The 24,415-nt window shown below is 41.0% G+C and overlaps 1 protein-coding gene across 3 annotated transcripts in view; it reads left to right on the top strand.

Annotated features, from left to right (window-relative positions):
• IL1RAP (interleukin 1 receptor accessory protein) overlaps positions 1 to 24,415 on the top strand; it is a 524,293-nt gene that overhangs the window by 421,677 nt on the left and 78,201 nt on the right. For all 3 annotated transcript variants that reach the window (XM_053710238.1, XM_053710239.1, XM_053710241.1), the window contains exon 5: positions 4,544 to 4,709. In XM_053710238.1, coding sequence (XP_053566213.1) covers positions 4,544 to 4,709 — 166 coding nt within the window. The remainder of the gene's footprint in view (positions 1 to 4,543; positions 4,710 to 24,415) is intronic.

Genomic DNA, 24,415 nt, shown 5'->3' with positions numbered 1-24,415 from the left:
CAGGTGTGGACAACTGGGAAGCGGATTTCCTCAGCAGACAATCCTTTCATCCAGGGGAATGGTCTTTCCATCCCAAGTTGTTGCGGAGATTTGCAAGAGGTGGATCTTATTACGTCTCAATACTAAGCTGCCCAGATATGGGTCGAGGTACAGGGATCCTCAGGCGGAGCTAACAGATGCATTAGCGGTGCCTTGGAGGTTCAATCTAATTTATCTTTTCAGGCTGTTACCACTACTTCCTAGTGTAGTGGCTCGAATCAGGCAGGCATCAGTGATACTGATTGCTCCATCTTGGCCGTAAAGGATATGGTTCGCGGTCTAGTGGGGATGTCGTTATCTCCTCCGTGGAAGTTACCTTGTCGCAGGCATCTGCTGACCGAGGTCTCTTTGTTCATCTATGTTTAGATTCTCTGAGGCTGACTGTGTGGAGATTGAACACTTAGTCCTAGCCATGAGAGGGGTTTCTGAGAGTGTTATTTTTACTCTCATTCAAGCTCGTAGCTGGTTGCTCGTCGCATCTATCATAAGGTGTGTAGGACCAACTTATTCTGTTCTCCAGGATGAACTGGAGAAGGGCTTTTCTGCAAGTCCCCTGTGGGTACAGATTTTGGCCCTGTCTGTGTTACTGCACAAGAGGTTCGCTGAGCTTCCTGATGTGCAGTCATTTGTTAAGGCTCTGCTAGGATCAGACCTGTGTTTAGATCTATTGCTCCTCCTTAGAGTTTAAATCTTGTTCTTTAAGTTTTGCACTGGCTCCAATCAGCCAATAGGATGAGAGCTCAATCCTCTGAAGGATACCACCTCAGTCTCATAAGAAGGAATTATACTGTTCCGAATCTGAGATTTCAACCTCAGAAAGTCCCGATGTATCTTCCTCATCAAATGTATGAGAAAGGGCATCTTGGTAAGCAGAACTGAGGACAGGTACTTTACTTTCTGAATTTCTAGATTTCCTCTTGCATTTTCCCTGTAATCTGGGAATGGCAGCTAATGCCGCAGATAACGCTGAAGATACATGGGCAGCAATTTCTGCTTTTAAATAAACTACACTAGGAGTTATTGAGGAACTGCAGGGCACTGCAAGTGATGCCATTGAGGCTTGGGACGTAGCAGGAGAAAGCTGAGGTATTATTTTAACAGCATCATCCTGAGAAACATTAGGCTCAAAAATGTTTTATTTTGCAATGTTTTCTTGACACATGAAGAACAAAATTGCATAGGAGCTGCAATTTGTGCATCTAAACATAATAAGCATGAATTCATGAGAGCAGGCTCTTGCTCCATTTCAGACATGTTGTGAAACAGTAAATAAACTTGTACAGATACGTTTCAAAGATTTTAATATTCAATTCAAATAAGCCAAGGACAAAAATACAATTTAAATTTTATCCCAAATTAGGATCGATCCCCAGCTAAAATTATGTGAGAAAAGTTAAGAAAAAACATTTAATAGACATCAAATAAACTTCTAAAAAAAACCTCGGGCAACCCCACACCTCAATTACTGAGGTGCCTTACCGCTATCAATTAATACCGGATCACCCAGGAATGGAGAAAAACAACTTTTTCCTCAGAAACATTATGAAGTAAAGCCGGTCATGTGACCGCAACTGCCGAGCTAAAATTACTGCTGCGACACAGAGAGGCACTACTTCCTGGTACACTGAGAATAGAAAATGTTGCATCATTTTATTTTAAAGCAATGGCGACATGAATAAGCTGCTGATATAGAAAATTCAGCCTTACTTTCAGTTTAAACTTGAATTGTTTTATCAAGAAAATATGTCAGAAAATAAAGCCTAATAAAAACATTTAACCCTTTCTTTTTAAAAGAGTTTAAATGTTAGTCTCACACATGCTACAGTGCCTGCTTCATGCCCCAGTGTAACCCATACAACAGGATTATCTGTGTCCCAATAAAAAAACTGTGTTTTTAACTTGTTAAGTGCATTTTATCCCCAACTGGAAGAAAAAGCACTTACCTGCTCCACTGTCCGGCATGTTGACAGTTACAAGGTATGAGAGGACACAGTTCCTCACAGAGACCTTTGAAAAAGAAAGAACAGAATAGCCAACTCTGGCTTTCTAAACTAAGGCAGCAATTGTTAGGAAAACACAGTAAGTACCTCTAAATTGTAGTTGAATAATTATCTTAGTTTAAATGTTAGTTTAAAATTAATTTATTTAATTTGACAGGTAAGTTTTAATTTAATTTAAGATAGGGAAATTGTAATTTTAATAAAAAGTTAGGGGGTCGTTAGGTTTAGGGGTTAATAGGTTTATTATAGCGGCGGACGGCAGATTAGGGGTTAATAATATTTAAATAGTGTTTTTGCGATGCGGGAGGGTGGCAGTTTAGGGGTTAATAGGTTTATTATAGTGGCGACGATGTCCGGGAGCGGCGGAATAGGAGTGAATACTTTTTAATAGTGGTGGCGATGTCCGGAGCGGCAGATTAGGGTTTAATAAAAAAATTATAGTGTTTGCGATGCGGGAGGGTCTTGGTTTATGGGTTAGTAGGTAGTTTATGGGTTTAGTGTACTTTTAACACTTTAGTTATGCGTTTTATGCTACAGATTTGTAGTGTAAAACTCATAACTACTGACTTTATATGGCGGTATGGATCTTTTGGTTATAGGGTGTACCGCTCTTTTTTTGGCCTTCCAGGCAAACTCGTGATACCGGCGCTATAGGAGTCCCATTGAAAAAGGACTTTTTTAAAAGCGCGGTACTGACGTTGCGTGACAGGCTAAAAAGTGGGCGGTACACCTATACCTACAAGACTTGTAATAGCAGTGTTAGGGAAAAAGAGCCATAACGCTGCTTTTTCAATCATAACGCCAAACTCGTAATCTAGCTGTTAGTTTAAATTTAAGAGCAAGCACATACTTGCTGTGGCACCCTGGCTCTCAGGCCTTGTCAAGTACTTTAACCTACATGAACTGTACATTTCTTCATAGTTTTACAGTATTTCAGTGTAGGCTTTTAGCTGACTATAATAAAAACTCCCAATCTATTTTACTGGTGCTGTCTCCCAATCTATTTTACTGGTGCTGTCTCCCAATCTATTTTACTTTTCATAACATCAATGGCAATTTTTTTTCAGGTTGCAATGACATTGAATAAAAAATTTGACATTTGATCCAACATACATCCCTGTAAAATATATTCATAGATAAGCGCCCTATAGAAATAATTCTCACAGATTTGTTTGTGCATAATAAATCCACTTCCCCATTTAGATCTGTTATTTCTCTTTATATCATTATTATTGATATTAAGTAACAGGTATTTATTAGCATAGGGTTTCTCTAATGTTAGTAATTTCTATATGAGACAAAAAAGACCTCTAGGTATATTACCTTGGGAGTTTAGCATTCTTCAGCTGACCAAAATCACTCTTCACATAACCATAGCTGAATCTGTAGTCACTGAAAAAGTTATATATGTCCATGTAAAATACCCTTGACTCATAAGTCCATAGTCTCTTGTTTTTTTTATGAATTTAAGAGCCCCCTTATATTTCCACATGGAATCTACCGCAAGGTACCTTAGGTGTTGTTATTTTGATGGTTAGGGGCCAATTTATCAAGCTCTGAATGGAGCTTGATGCCCCTGTTTCCACCGAAAAACAGCAGTTATGAAGCAGCGGATTTAAGACTGCTGCTCCACCGCTGGTCTGGCTGCTCTGAGGCTGGAGACAGCAATCCGCACAATCCTATACGATCAGGCTTTTTGACATCCCTTGCTAGTGGCCAATCGGCCGTGAATCTGCAGGGGGTGGAATTGCACAAGTAGTGCAATGATAAATGCAGATCACGTATGCTGTCGGCATTCATCAATGTCTGTCGGACATGATTCACTGAGTGGATCATGTCGGACAGACCGATGATAAACCTTTAGTCTGTATTTTATGATATGAATATATACATAAACCAAAACTGAATTATCTATCTCAGGTCACATCAATGAGCAAAAACATGTATCCCATTGAGGATTACAATAAGTACACCGTATACATTGTATGACTGTATTAGTTTGTCATAATATACTCAATAAATCTATTACAGTTTACAAAATTGATCACTTTACATTTTACCAGGATAGTCAAAAGTAGAAGCTTTGGTCAACTAATACAGTTTTGGCCAGTGCAGGGGTCATTTATGTTTCCTATAAAAACTTTGTTTTGCCAGGGTGCACTGATGATTAGACAATGCAGAATATAGAAATTTGATGCATTAAAAAACCCATTCACGTTGCAAAAGGAACGTAAATGTCAGCACACAAAACTGTTCTACTTTGGTTCATTTAATAAGTGAAATTTAATGTGAAAAATGCCTGTTTATGTTTCACTGATGCATTTTAATATGAGAAGTAAGTTTATTATGCCATTTATTGGAGCACTAAAAATAAAAAAATAAATATTTGGTAGCTTATTCTAAAATAACAAAAAAGTTTCTGTTGAGTTTAATGTTGGTAATGAAATAAAATGGAAGATATGGTTTAACTATAGATAAAATGATACATTTTTGTGTTTTATTAGGGTTGCATCCTTGTGAATGGCTTCTACGAGAGAGAACCCAAAGGCCTTACTCTGATATTCCAGAGTGTCAAAATAAGATACCAAGGCAATTATACATGCATAGTGACCTATGAGGACAATGGCAAAATGTACAATATTACTAGGACCCGCTACGTCAGTGTGATCGGTAAGAAAACTGTAAAAAAAACATTAGAATATTGTATTTATTAATTTGTTTTATATATATATATATATTATATGTGTTTTACAAATTTTTTACAAAGCTATGGATTATACATGAATAGAAACGTCAAATGATCCTATATTGTTATGCATAATATACTCTTTCAGAGTTTGTACGTTTTATGCTTAAAAACAATAAGGATAAAAAGTTAACAGTACTTTCCTCACTACATATGTTTGCAATATTTACATTTTTTTAAAACTACCTTTTGTAGTTTTTTCCCAAAAGGAGGACATGAAATAGAAGGCATTCGTATGAATAGTTTATCCATTCTACACAAATAATCTGTATGGATGCCACATCTTAATAAAACATCATTATTGACAAATTCCATACAAAAAGAGGACTTTACAAAATAGTTGTCATCATGAATGAATGGAGGAAGCCAAATTATTTATTCGTGAGACGAGACAGAGAATAATGTTGTGCACATGCTCAGTATTGCCTCAGTCTTAATCTTCCCCACTCGTGGCAACAGTCAGGAGTGTACTCATGTTCACGTTAACGGCTCAGCAGTATGGTATTATCATCCCCAACTTCTTATTAGAAGCAAAATGTATACTGCTTGTTAAGTGTAACAGGCTATTAGTGGTGTATTACTAACTAAATAATGCTTTCCATTTAGTTTCCATTGAAGTATGGATCTTTCTTTCCTCCATCATCTGATTTTTACCCTGTGTGTTCTCTCCAGCCTCTAACTTAAAGGCAAATTAAACCCAAAAATGTTCTTTCATGATTCAGATAGAGAATATAATTTTTCAAAAGTTTCCAATTCACTTCTATTATCAAATTTATTTCATTCTCATGTTATTCTTTGTTAAAGAGATACCTAAGTAGGTAGCGTGCACATGCCTGAGGGCACTACATGACAGGCTGCTATATAGTGCTGCAGACATGTGCACTCACTTGAGCTTACATTTCTGCTTTTAAGCAAAGGATTACAAGAAAACAAAGAAAATTTGATAATTGAAGTAAATTAGAAAGTTGTTTAAATTGTTATGTTCTATCTAAATCAGAAAAGAAAAAAATTGGGTTTTATGTCCCTTTAAATATATAAACTAAGAAATGCAGCTATGTAAAAATGCTTTAAATGTGCAGTTACAATATTTAGTAATCTTTCTTATTATACCTTGGCTCCCCCATTTTGTTTAACAACAATTAGGAAAACTGCATGATTTTATTATTTTTAAATTTGATGGCTGCTAATAAGGAGCACAGTGGGTTCTTTTCCTTTTGTTCTTTCAATAAAATTCTGAACTGAGTCAACATTTTTATTGACTGCTTATTGAGCTGCTGTGACACCATTGGGGTAATGATGTGTGAGATGAGATTTGCTGTTTCCCGAAAATGTTTTATCTTATATAAGAACGTTGTTTAGTTGCAGTTTCAAGTTTCAGCTACAATATCTGAATTTAGTAGTAGGCATGCAACACAGTCTGATTGCTACATATTTTGCTACATCTTTTGACCTGTTATAAGAAAGCAATATGGGGCGCGATCCGATATACGGCGTAGGTTTCGGCGCAATCGTGGAAACCTGCTTCGCCCGTAATTTCACCTCGCACATCGGGGTATTACATATACGGCGCCGGCATTTCCTAAGTGCCATAAGTAGGATAAACTAGGGATGTCCAGAAATAAGCGTAAATGCACATTTCTGGAGTCGCCAGTGACTTACGGCACTTTAGAAACTGCCGGCGCCTAAGAAAAGTAACAAAATTTTTAAATCTCACGTAACTGTCTAATCTGCCTCCCAAAAATAAGCCCGACACGTATACCCCTATATCCGCAATCCCCCCTCTCACTCCTAATAATAAATGTATTAACCCCTAGACCGACAACCCGCCACAACGCAATAAGCTTAATTATTAACCCCTAAATCGCCATAGCCCACACCGCAAGTAATAACTAAATTATTAACCCCTAAACCGCCATAGCCCACACCGCAATAAACCTATTCTAGTATTAACCCCTAAACCGCCATAGCCCACATAGCCTATTAAATGTATTAACCCCTAATCTGCCGCCAACGTCTCCGCCACTATAATAAAGTTATTAACCCCTAAACCTAAGTCTAACCCTAACACCCCCCTAACTTAATTATTATTTAAATAAATCTAAATAATATTACTATTATTAACTAAAGTATTCCTATTTAAAACTAAATACTTACCTATAAAATAAACCCTAAGATAGCTACAATATAATTAATAATTACATTGTAGCTATTTTAGGATTTATTTTTATTTTACAGGCAACTTTGCATTTATTTTAACTAGGTACAATAGGTATTAAATAGTTAATAACTTTTTAATATCTACCTAGTTAAAATAATTACAAATTTACCTGTAAAATGAAACCTAACCTAAGTTACAATTACACCTAACACTACACAATAATTAAATAAATTAAATTAATTAACTATAATTAGCTAAAATTAAATACAATTAAATAAAATAAACTATAGTACAAAAAAAACACTAAATTACAGAAAATAAAAAAAAAAATTACAAGAAGTTTAAACTAAATACACCTAATCTAAGCCCCCTAATAAAATAATAAAATGCCCTACCCTATACTAAATTACAAATAGCTCTTAAAAGGGCTTTTTGCAGGGCATTGCCCCAAAGTAATCAGCTATTTTACCTGTAAAAAAAGAAATACACCCCCCAACATTACAACCCACCACCCACACACCCCTACTCTAAAACCCACCCAATCCCCCCTTAATAGTACCTAACACTACCCCCTTGAAGATCACCCTACCTTGAGAAGTCTTCATCCGATCTGGGTAGAAGAGGGCATCCGGACCAGCAGAAGTCTTCATCCTATCCGGGCAGAAGAGGACATCCGGACCGGCAGAAGGCTTCATCCAAGCGGCATCTTCTATCTTCTTCCATCCGATGAGGAGCGGCTCCATCTTGAAGACATCCAACGCAGAGCATCCTTCCAGCACGACGACTACTCGACGAATGACGGTTCCTTTAAATGACGTCATCCAAAATGGCGTCCCTCGAATTCCAATTGGCTGATTCTATCAGCCAATCGAGTTAAGGTAGGAAAAATCCGATTGGCTGATTTAATCAGCCAATCGGATTGAAGTTCAATCCGGTTGGCTGATTGGATCAGCCAATAGAATGCAAGCTCAATCCTATTGGCTGATTAAATCAGCCAATCGGATTTTTCCTACCTTAATTCCAATTGGCTGATAGAATCCTATCAGCCAATCGGAATTCGAGGGACGCCATCTTGGATGTCTTCAAGATGGAGCCGCTCCTTGTCGGATGGAAGAAGATAGAAGATGCCGCTTGGATGAAGCTTTCTGCCGGTCCGGATGTCCTCTTCTGCCTCGATCGGATAAAGACTTCTCCCCGGATCGGATGACCACTTGTGCCCGGCTGGGTGAAGACGTCTCAAGGTAGAGTGATCTTCAAGGGGGTAGTGTTAGGTTTTTGTTAAGGGGGGATTGGGTGGGTTTTAGAGTAGGGGTGTGTGGGTGGTGGGTTGTAATTTTGGGGGGGTGTATTTCTTTTTTTTACAGATAAAAGAGCTGATTACTTTGGGGCTATGCCCCGCAAAAAGCCCTTTTAAGGGCTATTTGTAATTTAGTATAGGGTAGGGCATTTTATTATTTTGGGGGGCTTTTTTATTTTATTAATTTATGTTTTTTGTGTACTATAGTTTATTTTATTCAATTGTATTTAATTTTAGCTAATTGTAGTTAATTAATTTAATTTATTTAATGATAGTGTAGTGTTAGGTGTAATTGTAACTTAGGTTAGGTTTTTTTTACAGGTAAATTTGTAATTATTTTAACTAGGTAGCTATTAAATAGTTATATATAGCTATTGTACCTAGTTAAAATAAATACAAAGTAGCCTGTAAAATAAAAATAAATCCTAAAATAGCTATAATGTAATTATTAATTATATTGTAGCTATCTTAGGGTTTATTTTATAGGTAAGTATTTAGTTTTAAATAGGAATAATTTATTTAATAATAGTAATATTATTTAGATTTATTTAAATAATATTTAAGTTGGGGGGGTGTTAGGGTTAGACTTAGGTTTAGGGGTTAATAACTTTATTATAGTGGCGGCTACTTTGGCAGCGGCAGATTAGGGGTTAATACATTTAATAGCTTATGTGGGCTATGGCGGTTTAGGGGTTAATAGAGTTTATTAGTTATTGCGGTGGGGGATTGCGGTTGACAGGTAGATAGACATTGCGCATGCGTTAGGTGTTAGTTTATTTTTGCAGGCATTTTATGGAGTTACGGTGCTCCCATACTCAGTGCAAGACCTGCTACGGCTGCATTTTATGGGGAGGTGAAAATGGAGTAAGATTTCTCCATTTTCGCCACGTAAGGTCTTGCGCTGGATATTGGATACCGATTTACAACGCAGTCCCATGTTAGCCTATGGGAGTAAAAATTGCGAGCGACGGGTGAAATATACGGCCGTAACTTGTATGCTACGCCGTATATGTGATACCAAAATCGCGCAAAATCTGCCATCGCCGGCTTTTGCGGGCGACGCTGCATATCGGATCGGGTCCAAGAAGTTACAAGATCGCAAACGGCAGATGTTTATTGTAATTTAGAGAGAATATTCATCCTAAAATGTGGTGCCTACAATATGGCCCATCCAGTGCTTTTTAATGTAGATTTCCTCTTCCTTATTTGATTAACATTATGAGGGCCAATTTTATGTAGCTGCGAATGGAGCTGTTGCGGAAACATAAGTTAAGAAGCAGCAGTCTTTAGACCGCTGCTCCTTAACTCGTCCACCACCTCTGAGGCGGCGGACAGCAATCGTCCCGATCAGATACAATCGGGATGATTGACACCCCCTGCTAGCGGCCATTTGGCTGGTAATGTGCAGGGCGCTGCATTGCACAAGCATTTCGCCAGAAATGCTTGTACAATGATAAATGCAGCGTATACTGTCGGCATTTATCGATGTGGGGGCGAACTGATCTGCCACAGCCGATCATGTCTGCCCGCATATTGATAAATCAGCCCCTATGTCTGAATTTTGGATTGGCAGCATTTTTATTTGGAGTAAATGCCACTAAAGATGATATGTAGAGCACACATCTGCATGATAGTCAATCATTTAAATGAACCTTTAATACAGATTTGCATAATCCATACAAACATAAACACAGTGGAATAACACTTACTTTCAATTTCCTTTCATTTTCCTGTTACGTGTATCATGTGACAGCCATCAGCCAATCACAGACCAATATATGCATATAATGTGAACTTTAGCACATGCTTATTAGGGGCTGCTGCCTCAGAAAGTGTTTCATTAAAAAGACTGCACAATTTGATAATGGAAGTAAACTACATTTTCTTCTTAAATGTAAAGAGTCCACAGCTGCATTCATTACTTTTGGGAAATAAGAACCTGGCCACCAGGAGGAAGCAAAGACAACCCAGCCAAAGGCTTAAATACTCCTCCCACTCCCCTCATCCCCCAATCATTCTTTGCCTTTCGTCCCAGGAGGTTGGCAGAGAAGTGTCAGAATTTATTTTGTTTCTTATTGAGGGTAGTACTCTTTGTCATGGGACAGGAGTTTTATGTAATCCTGACAGTCTCTCAGTAAGGGCTTGGATGAAAGTTAGAGTCCGGAGATGCAGGGAGAGTCTTTATGCGAAACCATCCCGACTTATGTTAATAGCTCCTCAAGCAATCAGCGTTGTCTAACTTCGCTCCGCTGCCTGCTTTCTTCTCTCAAGTCCATGGCAGAGGCTATGCTACTATCCGTCACACTTGAAGGGCCGTGTTCCTGTTCCACGGCGTAGATTCCAGTGAGATCATTTCATTTTACTTTCTTTGTGAATGTACTGTAATACAAATTTTTTCCCGAGAGGCTACCACCTTGCGGGTCTAACTTAACATAAGGGTCTCAGTGAGTCTCCTTTTAGTATCTTGGATTCAAGGGTTAATATCTCTTGAGGGGGGCTATTGAACATGGGGGTATATAATCATGTATGTTATGTGATTCAACCTGCTTATGTGTGGTGTTTACTTGGCTCGTGGTTTGGAACATTTAGGCCTTTGGAAGTGACGCGACCTTATAGTTGGGCGTGCTTTTTTGGACTGTACGATTCACCTTGTGGTCGGGCATGGTTACTTTCCGGCTTCCATTTCCCCATTCCCGACCGTGTGGCGAAGGAGAAATTATAGTCCGCAGGGGTCTGGTTTGGAACATTGAGGCCTTTGGAAGTGACGCAACCTTATGGTTGGGCACGTTTTTTTGGACTGTACGGTTCACCTTGTGGTTGGGCATGGTTCCATTTCCCCATTCCCGACCGTGTGGCAAAGGAGAAATTATAGTCCGCAGGGTCTGGTCATAGGAGGTGATGAGTTCCCCAGCCATTGTGGGTGTCAGGTGCCATTTTTGTTTTACTTCTTTAGTCCATATTTGCATATCCTCTATCCAGGATTCTGATACTGAGACTGTTTTAATTTCAGATTTAGATTCTGCATCCGGTGAAGAATCTGGATTGTCCTCGTTGACACATGTCAACCAGTTTTGTTCTGTATGCCATATGAGAGCGCCTTGTTCCTCGGACTTGGGGAATCAAGGGACAGCTGAGCCATCTGCCTCTGGGGGTCCCATCACCTGAGCGGCAAGTTCATTACCGCTCCATACTTCTACAAATGCGGGAAACCCAGTTTATGATTATTCCTCCATTCAGGGTGGCGTGTTCCCCCCGGAGGTTGCAGCACATTTTCGCTTCCACATATTTTTGGCGACTATGCTCGTGCACTATTGTCCCGGGTCTCCCGCCTTGGGGAGGACCTCTACAGTTCCCTGCGGGTGTAACTATCCCTGAGTGTTGCCCCTTTTGTTACAGAATTGCGCGCCTTCGCGTATTACTCAGACATGTTTTTCAGTTGTTAAATGACCCTATCCTTATTGGATACAGGAATTTTCAGTCTGCTAATTCGAATGGTGCACCTCATTAGACATGTGGGGATGATGTAATCTCCTGATTATTCATTTATTGAGATTGTTCCCAGTTTATGGAAGATCAGGGCTCCGTTTGGCTGGTCCTGCGGGTAGGCCTGTTTCTTCTTAGGCGTTAACCTCCGGGTTGCCTTATATTTTATTTTTTATCCAATGGGTTGTTTTTTATTTTGTTTATTGTTTCCTTCGGGAACTCTCTGGGTTCGATACTCTTTGTTACTTCTTCGGAAGTTGTTTTGGACATGTTAGTCCTATGTTAAAAATGTCTGTTTTCCCTTCTTCACCTCTGAGGGAGGATTTATGCAGCCTGCCGGTTAGGACCCTGGGTCCAGGCTGGTCCTGTTGGGTTCCGTTCTGTCTTGTGGCGCTGTTCGAGTCGCAGAGTGCTCATGTTATCATTTGTTTTACATGTTTCAACTACGCATTCAAGAGGCCTGTGGGTTCGTGAGGCGGGAAGGATTGTTTCAGCTCTTATAGCCTTCATCTGGATGCCTGGGTTAGCGGAGTTTCCGCTGCGTCACTCTCTCTTACGTCTGGTATTATCGGACAATAGAGTTTCCTCCCCCTCTTACCGCCGTTTGAGCGGTTTGGCCTTCTTTTGAGGCTCTGGATTTGTCCTTTTTGGACTTGGTCCATCTGCAGCTAGTAGTTTGAATGGCTGCCTAGCATGCAGAAGGTTTGCAGTTTGAAACCAGATGAAGTTTTTTGCACCTTGAAGGTGTGCTCGCTGGCTGTTTAATGTAACCAGCTGCAGCTATTGTTCATTGACCATGTACTGTCTAGCTGATTAGAAGACCTCCTTGGTCTTCCTCCGTTGTTTCCTGGTGGGTTAGGTCTCCTTTTAGGGACCTGAGTTTCCCTCCTGGAGATGGTTGATCCCTATGGGGACATTGAGCTTTGCTCGTGGATCCCTGGAGCTGAAGCTTTGTGCATTTCTCCCTGTATTCCTATGTTGGTATGGAGGTGATGTGGAGACTGTTCCTGCTCTAGGTGTTTTGACCTTAAAGGGACACTGAACCCAAATTTTTTCTTTCGTGATTTAGATAGAGCATGAAATTTTAAGCAACTTTCTAATTTACTCTTATTATCAAATTTTCTTCATTCTCTTGGTATCTTTATTTGAAATGCAAGAATGTAAGTTTAGATGCCGGACCATTTTTGGTGAACAACCTGGGTTGTTCTTGCTGATTGGTGGATAAATTAATCAACCATTAAAAAAGTGCTGTCCAGAGTTCTAAACCCCAAAATAAGCTTAGATGCCTTCTTTTTAAAAAAAAAGATAACAAAAGAATGAAGAAAATTTGATAATAGGAGTAAATTAGAAAAAGTTGCTTAAAATTGCATGCTCTATCTGAATCACGAAAGAAAAAAAATGGGTTCAGTGTCCCTTTAAGGTTTACCTTGCTAGTTGTCCTGAGTCTGTGTTAGAAATCTAGGGGCTCTAGGGTCGTTATTCGACTTTTATCACCTTTGCTCCTTGGAGCATAGGACTTTAGCAAGGGGTGGTTCCTTCCTTCGGTCGGGACTTGCGAGTTTGTCTCGTTATCCGGATTGCTCTGGATATTGCATTAATATCTATTGTGTCTGTTTTTTTATCAGATGGGGTGTTAAGTTCTCGGGTATTGTTTGATCGAACAATTGTGTACCCAGACCTGTTTTCTCCCTGAGGCTTCCGGTTACTGAGGCTTCGCTCAGCGTTTTCCCTTGTGGACCCAGTTGTGGGTTATTACTGGACTCTTAGGCCTAGGGGTTAGTTTGGGGTTCCTCAGTTACTGGGAACTTGAGCTATGTCTCTTACTCAGTCTACTTGACCTGGTTATGATTGGACAGGCTTTCTAAGTGTCTGTTGCTCATTAGGCTTGATGCGCCTTGGAGTTGGCTTCCCTAGGTCAGCTTGCTAGGGTAACCCTTGGATTCACTGGTCTGCAGGCAAATGGGTTTTACAGTGTCTCTGCTGCATCTATTACACAGGGGATGTGTGTTGGTGAGCTGCTTTTTAGGGGAGTCCTTTCCAAGGTCATCTGTGTTGGGGGTTGAACTCTCCTTTAGCCTGTAGCTACGTGCCTCGAAGACAGGTGTTGCCTTCTGACTCCATCCTTTTTCTTAAGGGGTTAATTCTCCCTCTTATGGAGATGTAGTCCCTTTTTTGGGGCTTCTCCTGGATCAGGAGGTTGGAACTGTGGGTTAACTTATCAGAGAGGGGTGTCTCTCTGGGTTGTTACATTCCATCTGAAGACTTGCTGGCTTTGTGTCGAGACTTTGTTGGGCCTTTTTGCTAGATCCTTTGGGTCTACGGCCTTGTCGTAGTTGTCAGGTTGTACACGTGCTCTGTGAGGATGGCTGTGGCCATTCTTCTGCTCATTCGTGAGCTGGTTTGGGGTTCTTCTGTTCTCCTGTTTCGGATACCCTGATACTGGGCTGGTCCGGCTGGGTGTGGGTTCGGAGAGATGTCATTTTCAGGATCTAGGTGGGCGTAGTTGCTAGCTCCCTAGGCTTACAGGCAGAGTGTCCGGGTTTACACCTCCTTCGGGCTCTGGGTGTAACCTTTCTTCTTGGGGGGCCTCGATTGAGGTTCTGTGTTCCCCTTTTGCAGACCTGTGTGTAGGTCTGGCGTCTTAGATTGCCTAGAGCATGCCCTCTGTCTGGGGTTTGCTTTTTGCAGTCTGTTCTCTTGTTGGCTTCTACTTATTAGCAAGTATCCTCTGTGTCTCCCTGTTGTGGGCTCTGTGTTCTCGACTCAGGATTTTTCTTCTGGGTCTGTTAAACATATTTGTGGTTGAATACTTTGTATTCTATGTTCGGACGCTGTGAGGACTCTGTCTTCAGTTGTTTTTCAGTGCTTGCATGATATTGGAGAGGAGACTTTCTCTGTCTCTTGGCCTGGTCTTATCTTTCCGGGTTCCGCCTGGTGTAGGCGTAGCCTTCTTTTCTCTGTTTGGGCCCCTTTGGGTCTTTGTGAGCTGGGCTCACTATTGGTGGTTTCCTTTTCTGGATTATGGTGACCTTTCGGTTTTCCTTTGGTTCTCCTTTGCCTTGTCCCCTTATGAGTTTAGGCTGGTGTCCTCTTCCTTAGTGTGAGGTGATGAGGGACGGTGTCTCCCGGAGGACTGTTGGCTCAGTTGAGTCCGATTTGCGGTCTCTAGCTTGGCTTCTGGACTATCTGCGGGTCGGTATCCTAAGGGGCTTTCCTTTTAAAGTTTTTTTTTGCTTCGGACGAAGCAGGGTTTTTGTGTTGGGCAGTGGTTTCAGGCATGGTGCCCTCAGTATGGGCTGCCTATTGTACCCTCCTGTCTTGGCATTCAGTGTCCTCTGTAGCTTGGGTATTGTTTTCCCAAAAGTAATGAATGCAGCTGTGAACTCTTTCCATTTAAGAAGAAAAACATAAAGTATGCTTACCTGATAATTTTCTTTTCTTCTGATGGAAAGAGTCCACAGTTCCCCACCCGTAATTTTTTTATGGGGCATCCTTCTGTTATCCTCAGGCACCTTGCAGACTGATATTTTTTCTACTGGTCCTTGTTCCTTGGCTGAATGACTGTGGGATGAGGGGAGTGGGAGGAGTATTTAAGCCTTTGGCTGGGGTGTCTTTGCCTCCTCCTGGTGGCTAGGTTCTTATTTCCCAAAAGTAATGAATGCAGCTGTGGACTCTTTCCATCAGAAGAAAAGAAAATGATTAGGTAAGCATAATTTATGGGGTTTTTTTTGTTTATTTGTTTGTTTAAAATACATGCTCTCTCAATCATGAACGTTTAATCCCAGATTTATTTTTCATGATTCAGATAGAGCATGCCATGTTAAAAAAACGTTCTAATTTACTTTTTGTTGAAAAGCAGGGATATAAGCTCAGGAGCAAGCACGTGTTTAGAGCACCAGTTTTGCAAGAATGTTATTCTTTTGCAAGAACACTAGATGGCAGCACTTTTTTCTGCAGTTTAGTGCTGCAAACTTTCGACTAGATTACGAGTTGTGCATTAGGCTGAAAAAGCAGCGTTAACAGGTCCTAACGCTGCTTTTTCCCTATCCCTGCTATTACGAGTCTTGCAGGTTTAGGGGCACCGCACACTTCTTTGGCCTTAACGCAAAACGACTTACGTAAACTTCGTGAACCCTTTTTTCTATGGGACTTCCATAGCGCTTGTATTACGAGTCTGTCCTGGGAGGCCAAAAAGTGAGCAGTATACCCTCTACCTCCAAGATTCCTAACGCATACTAAAGTCAGTAGTTAAGAGTTTTATGGTACAACGCCGTAACATAAAACTCATAACTAAAGTGCTAAAAAGTACACTAACACCCATAAATTACCTATTAACCCCTAAACTGAGGCCCTCCCGCATCGCAAACACTAAAATAAAATTTTTAACCCCTAATCTGCCGCTCCGGACATCGCTGCAAGTGTAATAAACATATTAACCCCTAAACCGCCGCACTCACGCCTCGCAAACATTAGTTAAATATTAATAACCCCTAATCTGCCGCCCCAACATCGCCGCCACTATATAAAATGTATTAACCCCTAAACCTAAGTCTAACCCTATCCCTAACACCCCCTAACTTAAATATAATTACAATAAATCTAAATAAAAATGAATATTATTACCTAAATAATTCCTATTTAAAACTAAATACTTAACTATAAAATAAACCCTAAGCTAGCTACAATATAACTAATAAATAAAAATGCCCTTTTCAGGGCAATGGGGAGCTTAGGTTTTTTTAGATAGTATTTTATTTGGGGGTTTGGTTATGTGGGTGGTGGGTTTTACTGTTGGGGGGGTTGTTTGTATTTTTTTTACAGGTAAAAGAGCTGATTTCTTTGGGGCAATGCCCCACAAAAGGCCCTTTTAAGGGCTATTGATAGCTTAGTTTAGGCTAGGGTTTTTTTTATTTTGGGGGGGCTTTTTTATTTTGATAGGGCTATTAGATTAGGTGTAATTAGTTTAAATGTCTTGTCATTTGTTTATTATTTTCTGTAATTTAGTGTTTGTTTTTTTTGTACTTTAGCTCATTTAATTTAATTTATATAATTGTTTTTAATTTAGTTAATTTATTTAATTGTAGGGTTAGGTTAGGTGTTGTTGTAACTTAGGTTAGGTTTTATTTTACAGGTACTTTTGTATTTATTTTAGCTAGGTAGTTATTAAAAAGTTAATAACTATTTAATAACTATTCTACCTAGTTAAAATAAATACAAACTTGCCTGTAAAATAAAAATAAACCCTAAGCTAGATACAATGTAACTATTAGTTATATTGTAGCTATCTTAGGGTTTATTTTATAGGTAAGTATTTAGTTTTAAATAGGAATTATTTAGGTAATAATATTCATTTTTATTTAGATTTATTGTAAGTATTAAGTTAGGGGGTGTTAGGGTTAGGTTTAGGGGTTAATAAATTTAATATAGTGGCGGCGACGTTGGGGGTGGCAGATTAGGGGTTAATAAATGTAGGTAGGTGGCGGCGATGTTAGGGACGGCAGATTAGGGGTTAATAATATTTAACTAATGTTTGCGAGGCTGGAGTGCGGCGGTTTAGTAGTTAATATGTTTATTATAGTGGCGGCGACGTTGGGGCGGCAGATTAGGGGTTAATAAATATAATGTAGGTGTCGGCGATGTTGGGGGCAGCAGATTAGGGGTTAATACATATAATGTAAGTGGTGGCGATGTCCGGAGCGGCAGATTAGGGGTTAATAAGTATAATGTAGGTGTTGGCGATGTCGGGGGCGGCAGATTAGGGGTTAATAAGTGTAAGATTAGGGGTGTTTAGACTCGGGGTTCATGTTAGGGTGTTAGGTGTAAACATACATTTCTCCAACATTGGTGTGTCCGGTCCACGGCGTCATCCTTACTTGTGGGAATATCTCTTCCCCAACAGGAAATGGCAAAGAGTCCCAGCAAAGCTGGCCATATAGTCCCTCCTAGGCTCCGCCCACCCCAGTCATTCTCTTTGCCGTTGCACAGGCAACATCTCCACGGAGATGGTTAAGAGTATGTGGTGTTTAGTTGTAGTTTTTTATTCTACTATCAAGAGTTTGTTATTTTAAAATAGTGCTCGTATGTACTATTTACTCTGAAACAGAAAAAGATGAAGAATTCTGTTTGTGAGAGGAAGATGATTTTAGCAGACAGTAACTAAAATCGTTTGCTGTTTCCACATAGGACTGTTGAGATGAAGTAACTTCAGTTGGGGGAAACAGTTAGCAGACTTTTCTGCTTAAGATATGACTAGCCATATTTCTAACAAGACTGTGTAATTCTGGAAGGCTGTCATTTCCCCTCATGGGGACCGGTAAGCCATTTTCTTAGTCTCAAAATCGATTGCTTTATTTGGGCATTTTATACATGTTTATGCTGGTAATTCACACTTATAAACTTGGGGAACGTTTTTTAACGTCAGGCACTGTGTTAGACACCTTTTCCAGTCAGGAAGGGCCTTCCCAGTTGTAGGCTGAGCCTCATTTTCGCGCCATTACTGCGCAGTTACTTTTGAGAGCAAGACATGCAGATGCATGTGTGAGGATCTGAAAATAGTTGGAAAAGTTCCTAGAAGGCTTCATTTGGTATCGTATTCCCCTCTGGGTTTGGTAAAGTCGCAGCAAAGGCTGCAGCTGGGACTGTAGAGGGGTTAAAACTGTAACCGGCTCCGGTTTCGTTATTTTAAGGGTTAAAGCTCTGAAAATTGGTGTGCAATACTTTGAATGCTTTAAGACACTGTGGTGAAATTTTGGTAAATTTTGAACAATTCCTTCATACTTTTTCACATATTCAGTAATAAAGTGTGCTCTGTTTAAAATTTAAAGAGACAGTAACGGTTTTGTTTTAAAACGTTTTTTGTGCCTTATTGACAAGTTTAAGCCTGTTTAACATGTCTGTACCTTCAGATAAGCTATGTTCTATATGTATGAAAGTCAATGTGTCTCCCCCTTCAAAATTGTGTGATAATTGTGCCATAGCGTCCAAACAAAGTAAGGACAGTACTGCCACAGATAATGAAGTTGCCTAAGATGATTCATCAGATGAAGGGAGTAGACATGGTTCTACATCATCTCCTTCTGTGTCTATACCAGTTTTGCCCACGCAGGAGGCCCCTAGTACTTCTAGCGCGCCAATGCTTATTACTATGCAACAATTGACGGCAGTAATGGATAACTCCATAGCAAATATTTTATCCAAAATGCCTGCATATCAGAGAAAGCGCGATTGCTCTGTTTTAAACACTGAAGAGCAGGAGGGCGCTGATGATAATTGCTCTGTCATACCCTCACACCAATCTGAAGGGGCCATGAGGGAGGTTTTGTCAGATGGGGAAATTTCAGATTCAGAAAAAATTTCTCAACAGGCTGAACCTGATGTTGTGACATTTAAATTTAAATTAGAGCATCTCCGCGCACTGCTTAAGGAGGTGTTATCTACTCTGGATGATTGTGACAACCTGGTCATTCCAGAAAAATTATGCAAGATGGACAAGTTCCTAGAGGTTCCGGTGCACCCCGACACTTTTCCTATACCCAAGCTGGTGGCGGACATAGTGAATAAGGAGTGGGAGAAGCCCGGCATACCTTTTGTCCCCCCTCCTATATTTAAGAAATTATTTCCTATGGTCGACCCCAGAAAGGACTTATGGCAGACAGTCCCTAAGGTCGAGGGGGCAGTTTCTACTCTAAACAAGCGCACTACTATTCCTATCGAGGATAATTGTGCTTTCAAAGATCCTATGGATAAAAAATTGGAGGGTTTGCTTAAAAAGATTTTTGTACAGCAAGGTTACCTTCTGCAACCCATTTCGTGCATTGTTCCTGTCACTACAGCAGCATGGTTCTGGTTCGAGGAACTAGAAAAGTCGCTCAGTAGAGAGACTCCATATGAGGAGGTTATGGACAGAGTTCACGCACTTAAGTTGGCTAATTCTTTTATTTTAGATGCCGCTTTGCAATTAGCTAGATTAGCGGCGAAAAATTCAGGGTTTGCAATTGTGGCGCGCAGAGCGCTTTCGCTAAAGTCTTGGTCAGCGGATGTATCATCCAAGACAAAATTGCTTAATTTCCCCTTCAAGGGTAAAACTCTCTTTGGGCCAGAATTGAAAGAGATTATCTCAGACATCACTGGGGGAAAGGGCCACGCCCTCCCACAAGATAGGCCTTTCAAAGCCAAGAATAAGTCTAATTTTCGTTCCTTTCGTAATTTCAGGAACGGACCGGCCTCTAATTCTGCATCCTCTAAGCAAGAGGGTAATGCTTCACAGACCAAACCAGCCTGGAAACCGATGCAAGGCTGGAACAAGGGTAAGCAGGCCAAGAAGCCTGCTGCTGCTAACAAAACAGCATGAAGGAGTAGCCCCCGATCCGGGACCGGATCTAGTGGGGGGCAGACTCTCTCTCTTTGCTCAGGCTTGGGCAAGACATGTTCAGGATCCTTGGACGCTAGAAATAGTTTTTCAGGGTTATCTTCTGGAATTCAAGGAACTACCCCCAAGGGGAAGGTTTCACATGTCTCACTTATCCTCAAACCAAATAAAGAGACAGGCATTCTTACATTGTGTAGAAGACCTGTTAAAGATGGGAGTGATACACCCAGTTCCAATGGCGGAACAAGGAATGGGATTTTACTCAAATCTGTTCGTAGTTCCCAAAAAAGAGGGAACCTTCAGACCAATTCTGGATTTAAAAATCCTGAACAAATTTCTCTGAGTACCATCGTTCAAAATGGAAACCATTCGAACGATTCTACCTACAATCCAGGAAGGTCAATTTATGACTACCGTGGATCTAAAGGATGCGTACCTACATATTCCTATCCACAAAGAACATCATCAGTTCCTAAGGTTCGCCTTTCTGGACAAACATTACCAGTTTGTGGCCCTCCCATTCGGGTTAGCCACTGCTCCAAGGATTTTCACAAAGGTACTAGGGTCCCTTCTAGCGGTTCTAAGACCGAGGGGCATTGCAGTAGTACCATACTTGGACGACATTCTAATACAAGCGTCGTCCCTTTCAAAGGCAAAGGCTCATACAGACATCGTTCTGGCCTTTCTCAGATCTCACGGATGGAAGGTGAACATAGAAAAAAGTTATCTGTCTCCGTCGACAAGAGTTCCCTTCTTGGGAACAATAATAGATTCTTTAGAAATGAGGATTTTTCTGACAGATGTCAGAAAGTCAAAACTTCTAAGCGCTTGTCAAGTTCTTCATTCTGTTCCACGTCCTTCCATAGCTCAGTGCATGGAAGTAGTAGGGTTGATGGTTGCAGCGATGGACATAGTTCCTTTTGCGCGAATTCATCTAAGACCATTATAACTGTGCATGCTGAAACAGTGGAATGGGGACTATACAGACTTGTCTCCAGTGATTCAAGTAGATCAGAAGACCAGAGATTCACTCCGTTGGTGGCTAACCCTGGGCCACCTATCCCAGGGAATGAGCTTCCGCAGACCAGAGTGGGTCATCGTCACGACCGACGCCAGTCTAGTGGGCTGGGGCGCGGTCTGGAAATCCCTGAAAGCTCAGGGACTATGGTCTCGGGAAGAGTCTCTTCTCCCGATAAACATTCTGGAACTAAGAGCGATATTCAATGCTCTCAGGGCTTGGCCTCAGCTAGCAAAGGCCAGATTCATAAGATTCCAATCAGACAACATGACGACTGTTGCTTATATCAATCATCAGGGGGGGACAAGGAGTTTCCTGGTGATGAAAGAAGTGACCAAAATAATACAATGGGCGGAGGATCACTCCTGCCACCTATCTGCGATCCACATTCCAGGTGTGGAAAACTGGGAAGCGGATTACTTGAGTCGTCAGACATTCCATCCGTGGGAGTGGGAACTCCACCCGGAGATCTTTGCCCAGTTGACGCAATTATGGGGCATTCCAGATATGGATCTGATGGCGTCTCGTCAGAACTTCAAGGTTCCTTGCTACAGGTCCAGATCCAGGGATCCCAAGGCGACTCTAGTGGATGCACTAGTAGCGCCTTGGACCTTCAACCTAGCTTATGTGTTTCCACCGTTTCCTCTCATTCCCAGGCTGGTAGCCAGGATCAAGCAGGAGAGGGCCTCGGTGATCTTGATAGCTCCTGCGTGGCCACGCAGGACTTGGTATGCAGACCTGGTGAATATGTCATCGGCTCCACCATGGAAGCTACCTTTAAGACAGGACCTTCTTGTACAGGGTCCATTCGAACATCCAAATCTGGTCTCCCTCCAGCTGACGGCTTGGAGATTGAACGCTTGATTCTATCAAAGCGTGGGTTTTCAGATTCTGTGATAGATACTCTGGTTCAAGCCAGAAAACTGGTAACTAGAAAAATTTACCATAAAATATGGAAAAGATATATCTGCTGGTGTGAATCCAAGGGATTCCCATGGAATAAGATAAAAATTCCTAAGATCCTTTCCTTTCTACAAGAAGGTTTGGATAAAGGATTATCTGTGAGTTCTCTAAAGGGACAGATTTCTGCTTTTATCTGTCTTACTACACAAACGACTGGCAGCTGTGCCAGATGTTCAAGCATTTGTTCAGGCTCTGGTTAGGATCAAGCCTGTTTACAGACCTTTGACTCCTCCCTGGAGTTTAAATCTAGTTCTTTCAGTTCTTCAAGGGGTTCTGTTTGAACCTTTACATTACATAGATATTAAGTTGTTATCTTGGAAAGTTTTGTTTTTGGTTGCTATTTCTTCAGCTAGAAGAGTTTCTGAGTTATCTGCTCTGCAGTGTACTCCGCCCTATCTGGTGTTCCATTCAGATAAGGTTGTTTTGCGTACTAAGCCTGGTTTTCTTCCAAAGGTTGTTTCCAACAAAAATATTAACCAGGAGATAGTTGTACCTTCTTTGTGTCCGAATCCAGTTTCAAAGAAGGAACGTTTTCTACACAATTTAGATGTAGTCCGTGCTCTAAAATTCTACTTAGAAGCTACAAAAGAGTTCAGACAAACATCTTCTCTGTTTGTCGTCTATTCTGGTAAAAGGAGAGGTCAAAAATCAACTTCTACCTCTCTTTCCTTTTGGCTTAAAAGCATCATCCGATTGGCTTATGAGACTGCCGGACGGCAGCCTCCTGAAAGAATCACAGCTCACTCCACTAGGGCTGTGGCTTCCACATGGGCCTTCAAGAACGAGGCTGCTGTTGATCAGATATGTAAGACAGCGACTTGGTCTTCACTGCACACTTTTGCCAAATTTTACAAATTTGATACTTTTGCTTCTTCAGAGGCTATTTTTGGGAGAAAGGTTTTGCAAGCCGTGGTGCCTTCCGTTTAGGTAACCTGATTTGCTCCCTCCCTTCATCCGTGTCCTAAAGCTTTGGTATTGGTTCCCACAAGTAAGGATGATGCCGTGGACCGGACACACCAATGTTGGAGAAAACAGAATTTATGCTTACCTGATAAATTACTTTCTCCAACGGTGTGTCCGGTCCACGGCCCGCCCTGGTTTTTTAATCAGGTCTGATGAATTATTTTCTCTAACTACAGTCACCACGGCACCCTATGGTTTCTCCTATTTTTTCCTCCTGTCCGTCGGTCGAATGACTGGGGTGGGCGGAGCCTAGGAGGGACTATATGGCCAGCTTTGCTGGGACTATTTGCCATTTCCTGTTGGGGAAGAGATATTCCCACAAGTAAGGATGACGCCGTGGACCGGACACACCGTTGGAGAAAGTAATTTATCAGGTAAGCATAAATTCTGTTTTGATTTCCCCATAGGAATCAATAGGGCTGCGTTACTGAGTTTTATGCTGCTTTTTTGCAGGTGTTAGACTTTTTCTCAGCCGGCTCTCCCCGTTGATCCCTATGGGGAAATCGTGCACGAGCACGTAGAACCAGCTCACCGATGACTTAAGCAGCGCTGGTATTGGAGTGCGGTAAGGAGCACAATTTTGGTCAACGCTCACTTCTTGCCTTTTAACTCCGGGTTTGCAAAAACCCGTAATACCAGCGCTGCAGGTAAGTGAGCGGTGAGGGAAAACTGCTCATTAGCACCGCATAGCCTCTAACACAAAACTCGTAATCTAGCTGTTTCTTTGTTATTTATTCAACAAAGAATACCATGGTAATGAAGCAAATTTAATTATAAGTAAATAAGTAGCTCTTTCAAGAAATGTATGCTCTGTCTGAATCACAAAAGAAATGTTTTGGTTTTATATACATTAAATGTGTTTCCTATAACATGTTATACCAGTTGCACATCATAAAATGTATGTTAAATTGCTCCTTTAGCTTTATTTTTTTAATAAGATGGTGAGAGTCCATGAGCCATCACATGTGAAATTAAAGTCCAGTACTACAGAAGGAGGCAAAATACCCCATACAACAGAGCTTTAATACCTACCACTTTCTTATGATTCCTCAGTCAGTTTTTGCCTCTAGCAAGGAGTGATGGTGAAACTGGAAGTGCTAATCTATATGTCAATTGAAAGGGGTTATCAGAACAATGTGAGACCCATTATCCCCCACAGAGAGGTTGGAATAGGACAGAGGCATTACAGCAATGCAGCTGTCAGTGAGAGTCAGTTGTCACCATCCTGCTTCAGGTGTTGCTGGCATTCATCCTGCAACCTCATCCTATTGGCCTTTTCTGTGAACTCCTACTTCCGATCCTGTGTCAGCGCTTCTGCTGGAAGCAGGCCTTCTATGGCTTGGTAAGCTCAATAGAGTGAGTAGTGAGATGTAGGTACTT

This window comes from Bombina bombina, chromosome 4, assembly GCF_027579735.1.
Source record: "Bombina bombina isolate aBomBom1 chromosome 4, aBomBom1.pri, whole genome shotgun sequence".
NCBI classification, from domain to species: Eukaryota; Metazoa; Chordata; class Amphibia; order Anura; family Bombinatoridae; genus Bombina; species Bombina bombina.
The sequence above is the reverse complement of the archived record's forward strand: the minus strand, read 5'-3'. Positions and strand labels throughout refer to the sequence as shown.